At 32.4% G+C, this 8,785-nt stretch overlaps 4 protein-coding genes across 4 annotated transcripts in view; all 4 read left to right on the forward strand.

Annotated features, from left to right (window-relative positions):
- Positions 1-413, forward strand: part of HELRODRAFT_158349 (hypothetical protein) — a gene marked incomplete at both ends in the record, with an annotated part of 2,919 nt that extends 2,506 nt beyond the window's left edge. The window contains one exon of the mRNA XM_009010444.1: positions 89-413. Coding sequence (XP_009008692.1) covers positions 89-413 — 325 coding nt within the window. The remainder of the gene's footprint in view (positions 1-88) is intronic.
- Positions 414-1,792: 1,379 nt separating this feature from the next.
- On the forward strand, positions 1,793-4,089 carry HELRODRAFT_158350 (hypothetical protein; the record flags this gene model as incomplete). Its single annotated transcript, XM_009010445.1, has 4 exons — positions 1,793-2,053; positions 2,125-2,223; positions 3,760-3,814; positions 3,908-4,089. 4 exons carry the CDS (start codon positions 1,793-1,795, stop codon positions 4,087-4,089), a joined length of 597 nt encoding a protein of 198 aa, XP_009008693.1.
- Positions 4,090-5,581: 1,492 nt separating this feature from the next.
- Positions 5,582-6,196, forward strand: HELRODRAFT_158351 (hypothetical protein; the record flags this gene model as incomplete). Its single annotated transcript, XM_009010446.1, has 2 exons — positions 5,582-5,612; positions 5,865-6,196. The coding sequence occupies 2 exons, from the start codon at positions 5,582-5,584 to the stop codon at positions 6,194-6,196; spliced, it is 363 nt and encodes a 120-aa protein (XP_009008694.1).
- A 447-nt stretch (positions 6,197-6,643) lies between these two features.
- Positions 6,644-6,847, forward strand: HELRODRAFT_62972 (hypothetical protein; the record flags this gene model as incomplete). Its single annotated transcript, XM_009010447.1, has 1 exon — positions 6,644-6,847. A coding segment is annotated over one exon (204 nt), but the record flags the coding sequence as incomplete, so codon positions are not given.
- Between the last annotated feature and the right edge of the window lie 1,938 nt (positions 6,848-8,785).

Raw genomic sequence — 8,785 nt, forward strand, 5'->3', positions numbered from 1 at the left:
TGGCTATTACCCCTGAATCAGTTCGTCCGTATCCAAAAGCTCCAGCTCGTCAGGTACGTAAAACTAAACGTAAGAAATTAACTTCCAGAGTGTTAACCGACACCCCAGTTAAAGAAGAGCTTCGCGTGCAGCAAACTCGTGAAGAGATAAAAAAACGTCCCATCATGAACAAAAGGAAATTGCAACAAAATAAAAAAAATCAAATATCCGAAGAGAGCAACAGAGTAACAAAAAAAAATAAAATTAAAAGACAATTATATGCTGAGAAGGACATATGCGTCATGTGTGGTGAGGCTGGCCGAGACAACGAAATGTGGTTTCGTTGCAGAAATTGTGCCAAGTGGGCTCACGAGCTCTGCACGAGTGTTTCTAGTGCAGTTGATTACATTTGCGAATTTTGCATACATGAATAATCTTATTATTTCAATTTTTGTTTCAATTAAAAATACTTCAAATGTGTTTATTTCCATGAATTTGTTGCTATTCTTTAATGGTCCATTTGGTACTTTACCCGGTCCATCCAGTACACCGCTATTGTACCGAATGGACCACCAAAAAAATTGGAACAACCCACCTTAAAAATTAAATTATAAAAAAATTACGTTATTTGGAAATATTAAAAAAATACCGTCAACTGTGCAAGATAATGACAAATCAAGATCAGTTATTAAAATAGCGATAGCTGATTTTGTTGAGCAAAGAAAAAATATTTAGTGAGCGACAAAAAAAAGCGGTCCATTCGGCCCCCGTCTCCCCTATTAGTTTCTCAATGTTCGGATGAAGATAGTGGTGACGAAGAAAGCACAAATGCTGACAATCTTAGTGCACAACAATCAACGAAGCAATGTCAAACTGCATGTCGAGAAACCGATGTCAGTTCTTCATTTATGTGATAACGACAAATTAGATAGAAATGACAAATTGTCAAAAATTCGACCTTTTTATGCGATGATAAATAGCAAATGTTTTGAGTATTTCTTGAATGAAGAATATTTATCAATCGATGAGTCCATGGTTCCGTACTATGGGCGACACAGCACAAAACAAAGGATAATGGGTAAACCAATACGAATGGGCTACAAAATCTGGGTTCTTGCAACATGTGATGGCTATGTTGTTCAGTTTGATCCATATCAGGGAGCCAAAGGAACTGCCCAAAGTGTGAGAAGTTCAGCCACAAACTGGGGTTTGGGGGAAAGTGGTGCTAGATTTGATGGAAGAGTTGCCACGAAATGTCCCATATAACTTATATATTGACAGTTTTTTTACAAGTTTTTGGCTGTTACAAAAATTGAACGAAAAGAAATTAAATGCACAGGAGTAATTAGATACAACAAATTGGGAAAATGTCCCATTATTATTCCCAAAAATTTAGAAAAGAAAGAAAGGGGATATTTTGAATGTATGACGGAAAAAAAATAATTTGTACGCTGTTGTTGGATGGAATGATAACAGAAGTGTTTATAAGGTCTCCAACCATTTAGGAACAGATCCAATAGGCCAAGCCTCTAGATGGTGCCAAAAAACCAGTTCAAGAATATCAGTTGAACAGCCACATGTTGTAAAGTTGGCGGATCAGAATACAAAAATATAAAAAAAAATTTTTGCAAATATTTTTATATTTGTTCACATAATAACATTTATTTATTTGTTTATTCATTTGTTCATCATATTTTCAGCCGAGCGCAAATGTACGTGTCATACAAAGCGTTATATAAACCAATTTTTTTTATTGATTGATTGATTGATTGATTCTTTGTATATCAAGTCTACGTTCTTTATTATCGCAAATATGTCTGCTCGGCGTTGTTTAACATTAGCTGAAGCTGTGAATCTGATTGAAAATGCATCTGATCTTGAGGATGACGGTGAAATCTTAATTTTACCACCTAATGATCGGCTGGAGGATTCCGACATTGAGGATATCAATGAAAATCAATTGGATAGCATTGATCCCGGCGAAGTATGCGGCGAATTGGATGTTATTGTGAAAAATGCGTCTTCGGCAAATAATATTTCAGATGACTCAGACGAGGAAATTTTAACAAGAAAGGTAGGTCTCAATTTTATAACTTTTTTTATTTGTTAGCATAATCTTTATGAAATATACACATCAGATACCAGCAAAACGGTCAAAAAAAAGATGGTCCCCAACCTAAATGGATGAAAAAGAATAATTTTGAAAAACCATTACCAAAATCGAAACCTAAATCATTGTCTCAGGTGGATGCGAATCTTATTTATAAGTCTCCTTTTGAAATTTTTATACAACTTATTGGAGAAGATTACTTAGATTATCTTGCACAAATGACAAATCTTTACGCCAGGCAAAAACTAAGCAGTGTTGATACTACAGCTGATGAATTGGTACGTTTTTTCGGAATACTTATTTTCAGTGGATACCATAAAGTCCCTGAAGAAGATCACTATTGGTCTACTGCTGATGATTTGTCCAACAGCATAATTTCAAAAGTCATGTCTCGGAAACGTTTTAGAGAATTGAAAACATACTTTCATTTAGTGGATAATTTGAATCTGGAAAATGGTAAAGCTGCAAAAGTTGCCCCGTTTTACAGACATTAGTCAACGAAGTATTTACAATTCGAAGTTTTCACTGAAAGTCTTAGTATTGACGAATCTATGGTACCGTATTATGGACACCACAGCTGCAAAATGTTTATCCGTGGTAAGCCCATTCGTTTTGGCTATAAAGTATGGATGATGTGCAGTCCTGATAGCTACCCATTTGCTATGCAAATTTATACTGGTGCCAAGGATTCTCACACGCAATTAGAAAAAGTTGGAGAAAAAATTCCGCTTGGAACTCGTGTAGTGAATGAACTATTATCTGTCATAGAAACTCCAGAAGAACATAGCATTTACTTTGACAACTTTTTTCCATCGTATGCTTTGTTGGATGAATTGCGGCAAAAAGGATTCAAAGCAATTGGTACTATACGAGAAAATCGCACAAATAAATGTCCATTAGTCTCATGCAAGGAATTAGGAAAACAAAGTCGCGGAGATTTCGACTACAATGGTGATGGTAAAATAATTTGCGTACGATGGAATGACAACAGTGTTGTCACCCTTATTTCTAACTGGATTGGTGCCCTACCCACCCACAACGTCTTGCGATATTCTGCAAAACAGAAGCAAAAGGTCGCAGTGAAACAACCAAAAGTTGTTGCAATGTATAACCAAAATATGGGTGGAGTTGACCTATTGGATCGTTTGCTTAGTTCTTATCGACCCATTCTTCGATCAAAAAAATGGTGGTGGAACCTTTTTGCAAACGGTTTGAATATGGTTGTAGTAGCTGCATGGAGGCTTCACTGCCACGCTGTAGGATCGGGACAAGCAAAAAGCCATTTAGAATTTCGACGTGATGTTGCTGCAGTAGCCATGAAAGTTGGTCTGAACGATTTCCGAAGCAGGAAAGATGATCCAACAAGTCCTATCAACAAGGACGTCAAGGAATCAACTGTTGGACATTATTTGTCATCAACTACACAAGGAAGATGTAGTTTATGCCAAAAAAATTCCCGTAAATGGTGTGAAATGTGCGGCAAACGTTTGCATGAGAAATGTTTTCCAAAATTTCACAACTTATAAAATTGAAAAGATTTATAGAATTAAGCATAAACTTTTCATTTTGTCATAATACAATTGATTTTCATTTTATCATTGAAGTTTATTGTATGATACTAATGTTATAATAAAAATTACGAACAAAAAGTGTTTTTATAAAATTTGTAGCCGCCAACGTTCCCAAATGGGAACATACCTACATCTCGACTTTTTGATGACGTATGTCACTGAAATTTTGTGAGGAATCTTAGAATGTCATCCATAGAAACATATAAAAAATTCATTCAATTATATTGACGGGAACATATAGCGGCAGGTAAAAGGCTAACTTCGACAAACAAAAGAGTTAGCATCGACAGGATTGACCATTTTCAAAGCCAATTGGAAACTCAGAAGCGATGCGCTCACTGCCACAAAAACACAAGAAAAGGGTGCAAAAAATGTAATATAGGATTGCATGATCATTGTTTTGAAATATGGCATATGATTGAAACATAATGATTTTAAATTTAATTATTTAAATGCACTTTGACATTGATGTACACATTTATGCCTACTGCACCTCATTAGGGTGCAGTCATTGGACTCATTCTTTTAAACTATTTTTTTTTCAATTTGATGAATAATTGTTTTTTACATTTTTATTTTATGTCAATGCTAATAAAAAAATCATTTTGATTGAATTAAAAAATTTGGGCATTAATGGGTTAAGAATAGAAATAACAATAGAATTCTTATAAGAAGTAAGAAATTTGGAGGAGTAAAGAGATAAATTAACTAATTTGAGAATGATTGGATAAAATATTGAAGAAAATTCTTTAAGTAAATTAGAAGGAAGTAGATCTAGAGAAAGGGTTGTAGACGACATAGAATTAATAATTTTAGTAAGTTTTAGAAGATTTAATGGAGAAAATACAGAAAAAGATTCAGTAGTAAGTTTTGTAAAGTTATGAGAAGAAAAATTAGAATTAGATGTTCTTAAAGAAGTAATTTTATTTACAAAAAAAGTCATGAAACTGTTGAGCAGAAAAAGATGAGTGAGAGGATTTCTTATGAAGAAGTTTAGATAGAGCAGACCACCTATTTTTAGATGTTTAAGCAAATGTTATAGAATTTTTAAGAAAAGTAAAGTGTTTAGAAAATAGTAGATACTTATAATTAATCAATTCAGATTCATAGATAAAATAAAGAGAGTTGGATGGATTTAACCTAAAGGCTTTCTCCAGTCTTCTAACACTTTTCTTGGCTACTACACAAGCATAATAGAACCAAGGAGCCTTACGAGAAAGTAAAAGATTTAAGAGGAATAAGCTTATCAAGAATAGAAGTAATGTAGATATTAAAAGCACAGACAAAATCATCAACATCAGAAAATAAGGTAGTATCAAAAGTAGTTTCAGTAAGAGATTGAAGAAAGATATCTTTATTAAGAGAAGACCAGCATCTTTTAGAAATAGACATAGATGAATTTGAAGGAAGAAAATCTAATGAAAATACAGATTCAATAAGGAGGTGATCAGAATAAGGAACAGAGCTAGCAGAGATATGGCCAATGTTCCCTCTAAGCTGCGCGCCCACGCAGTAGTTTGAACACGCTGGCGCAGCTAATTTTCCTTCCGCGCAAGTAAATCAAACAACTAACTCGATATTGTAAGAATAAAAGTTTACATAATTTTTTTTTAAATTTTATATCACCAAACCTCGTATTTTCAAAAATTTTTGGAATTAAGCGCTGTATTGTTAGTCATATTTCGCCGCATTTATCACTGTTTTTACTTCTGTCGGAAATATGAAAGCTTTATTCATTTATCAATTGATAATAACGTAAAATCGTTTTGTACAAAGTTCTGATAAATACCGATTAACATTAAACAGTTGTTTTTGCGATCTAATTTAAGTTTTCGTTATGAAGCGACAACGTAAAGATACCGATGGCGCGTCAAAAGCTAGTAAGGCTGCAAATGTTTTCAAAGAAGCTTAGTTAAAAGAAATGGTGAAAACTGAGACTGTTGATTCAAAAGGTTTGAAAAACGTGCAATTAGAAAATGTTGGTTTGATTTGCAAAATATGTTCTGAAGCCAAAGCATGCAATAAATTTACAAGTGACAAAAAATGGGAATTGTGGAAATTAGACTATTTGAAGACACATTACGCATAGAACTCATTTGGAGTCAATTGCAAAATTATGCTTTTGAGTTTGTTGAATGTATTAATGCTGTCGTTGAAAAAGTACACATTAAAAAAATTCAAAACTCAGTATTCCACCCGCACAGACATATCAATTACGAAGATGTTAATTATTTATATAAAGTATCGAAAGGCAGAAACCAGGTTTCATAAAACCGTTTTTGCTGGCATGGTAAAGGTAACAGCCTGTGACAGCCAATCAATTTTCATGGCAATCAAAGTTTTATACACAAAACAAATAAGATTTAAAAAAATAATTATGTTCAAATCGGATGGTGCATCAGTTATGTTAGGCAAAAAGAATGGAGTTGCTGCGCTGATTCGTGCTGAGGTTCCGCATCTTACTGAAAAACATTGTATAGCGCATAGAGAAGATCTTGGTAATGAAGTGAGATGGGTGTCGAGACTGTTGCAGTAAAAGCACATGTAAAAAATTACAACGTTGCAGTAGAATATTTTAAAAATCAAGCGAAGACAGAAAATGATCCGATAGCAAAATATTGCTTAAAAAAATTGAAAAGACCCCAAGTTCATGTTGCTTTATTTATACTTAATGATGTATTAACTGATTTATGTAATACATTTCAAGGAAGTTGTATATCAACTATAGAAGCTGTTCAACTTGCTAAGGCAAAGATTTTTAAAATATATTTGGAAAAGAAGATTTAAATGTATTAGTTGAAAGATATAAACATTTGCTTCCATTTGCAGAAATTCTATCTGAATATAATGATTTTAAATTTCTTTAAAAAGAGAAACTTGAATTTGGAAATGTGAAAGCATTCAATGATGTGATTGATTTTGTGCTAATGGAAAAAAGTTTACTACTATGAAAACTTTTATTGATATATGTGGTACTTTTTAAGCTTCAAGTGCTGATGCTGAAAATGGTTTTAGTTTGATGAATTCTATTAAAACCAAATCACGGAACAGACTTGAAATAAACCATCTGGACATGTTAATTCGAATAAAGTTTTATTTATTGAGTGAGCATCAAGTTGACATTGATGAAGTTTATCAATTCTGGATAACCAGCAAGTGCAGAAGAGAAACTAGTGAACAAAATTGATTTGAAGTAATTTTTTATATTTTTGTGAATTTTCACATTTTAAACTGAGTTATACATCTATTTTAATAAATATATAAATAAACCTTTTTTATGTGTTCACATATTTATGAAATTTGGTAGCGTTTTGGTAAGAATAAAGTTTTTCGACTATCGCAAATTTGCTCAAGCTGATGAAATACTTGCTCAGTGATTTTAATTTTTGCGAACAGCTTGTTCTTTCTTAGAGGGTTGACCATGACCCTTCAATAACATTTACAGATGACAAAAATTAAATACAAAAATTTCCAATTAATAATTATTTCATAGTTAGTGAAAAGACAAAAAATTATTCTAGGCACATAAGTATCAGTAAAATATAAACATAATTGCAAGAAAAAAAAATACAAAGTTTTCCACCGAGTATTAGATTTTTGTTGCGTTTCATAAAATATGAAACATTTGTCATTCGCCATCTTGGACTTTCTGGCTGAACCACAATTTTGTTCAACAAATTTTTATTAAAAAGTATTTAGTTGGATGTCGATTAAATAATTCCAATATTATTATTAGCAGCCGTAGTAGTATGAACTACCAGGCTGCGTTTTTTGTGTGAAAAAAATAGGTTCATTGAGCAACTGGCTTTTTTAATGGATAAAAACTTCTTGTTGATGTGATTGTTGTTTTTGTTAACAAATTTTTAAAAATCACGTTGATTAAAAATTTTTTTTGTGATTATAACAACACTCTACACTTTTAAAGGCAGATAATAAAAAACTAGGTGGCCAGTGAGGCTTGGCTTTTCAAAGTCTTCGAAATAGATGAATCAATTTGACATAAAATAACGTCATATACAACAATTGGGTTAGATGAACTAGTTTTGATGAATGCTTGGCTTCGGTTTGTTGGAAATACTGTTGTCAGTTTAGCTATGCCACCGGAGTATCGGTTTGTTGATTTTGTTGGCCAGGTCATGGTGGTTTGATTTTTCGTGAAAAATTCAAGTATAACAATTAATTCTTCCACTACTTACTACGTTCGAGGCAGTTGCTATCAGATTATCAGTCAACGGGAGTACATATTTTTACACTTCCATATATCGACCTGGTTCAGCACAGTTATCCATTTTATTTTATCAAGAACCAGTTTGAGTTATAACAAAATTGTGTCGTAATTATGATACAACGGATAATAAACATAAATGGTTCAAATTATACCTATCAAATCGCACACAAGATTCATTTAAAAATTCACTATCTGAAATTTCAATCAATGCATCAGGCTATCAGTATCAAATATACCAGTACCCTAATTTAATCGCAAACCAATCATGGACCAACATTCACACGCAATGGCAAGACTGAATTTAGTCCATACTTTTTCCAACATACACACCTAAGTTTAGAAAAAGTTTCAAAATAAATTGATTCTCAAAAAAATATACAGAATCAAAATAAATCCTACACAAAATTATTAATTAAACAAAACAGATCCTTCTGTATTTGAATGTTGTTGCAAAACATTATCAATTGATCATATTTCCACGTGTGATGAACTTGAAGAAACCAAAGTCGAGCATTTTATACAGAATAAAAAAGACAATTTTACTACCAGAGATTTAATATTTTGTAGAAACCGACCGAAATTCGGTTTCGGCGCCGAGGCTGCATATTTTTCTAGTTTCGGCCGTGTTTCGGTTTCGGCCGAAACTAAATCAAATTTGCCAAAAAACCAAATCGCCACACTAGTATTATATAAGTGTATATAAATATATATATATAATCATTATTGCATTGGGTAAGCCTATCAAACGCAAGCTTCGGGTCTCCTGATATTTCACTGAATAAATTATTCTTTAGTTTTAATATGAATATATATATATATATATATATATATATATATATATATATATATATATATATATATATATATATATATACAGATGTACATATATATATCTGT

Source organism: Helobdella robusta, assembly GCF_000326865.2.
Source record: "Helobdella robusta unplaced genomic scaffold HELROscaffold_1, whole genome shotgun sequence".
NCBI lineage: Eukaryota > Metazoa > Annelida > Clitellata > Rhynchobdellida > Glossiphoniidae > Helobdella > Helobdella robusta.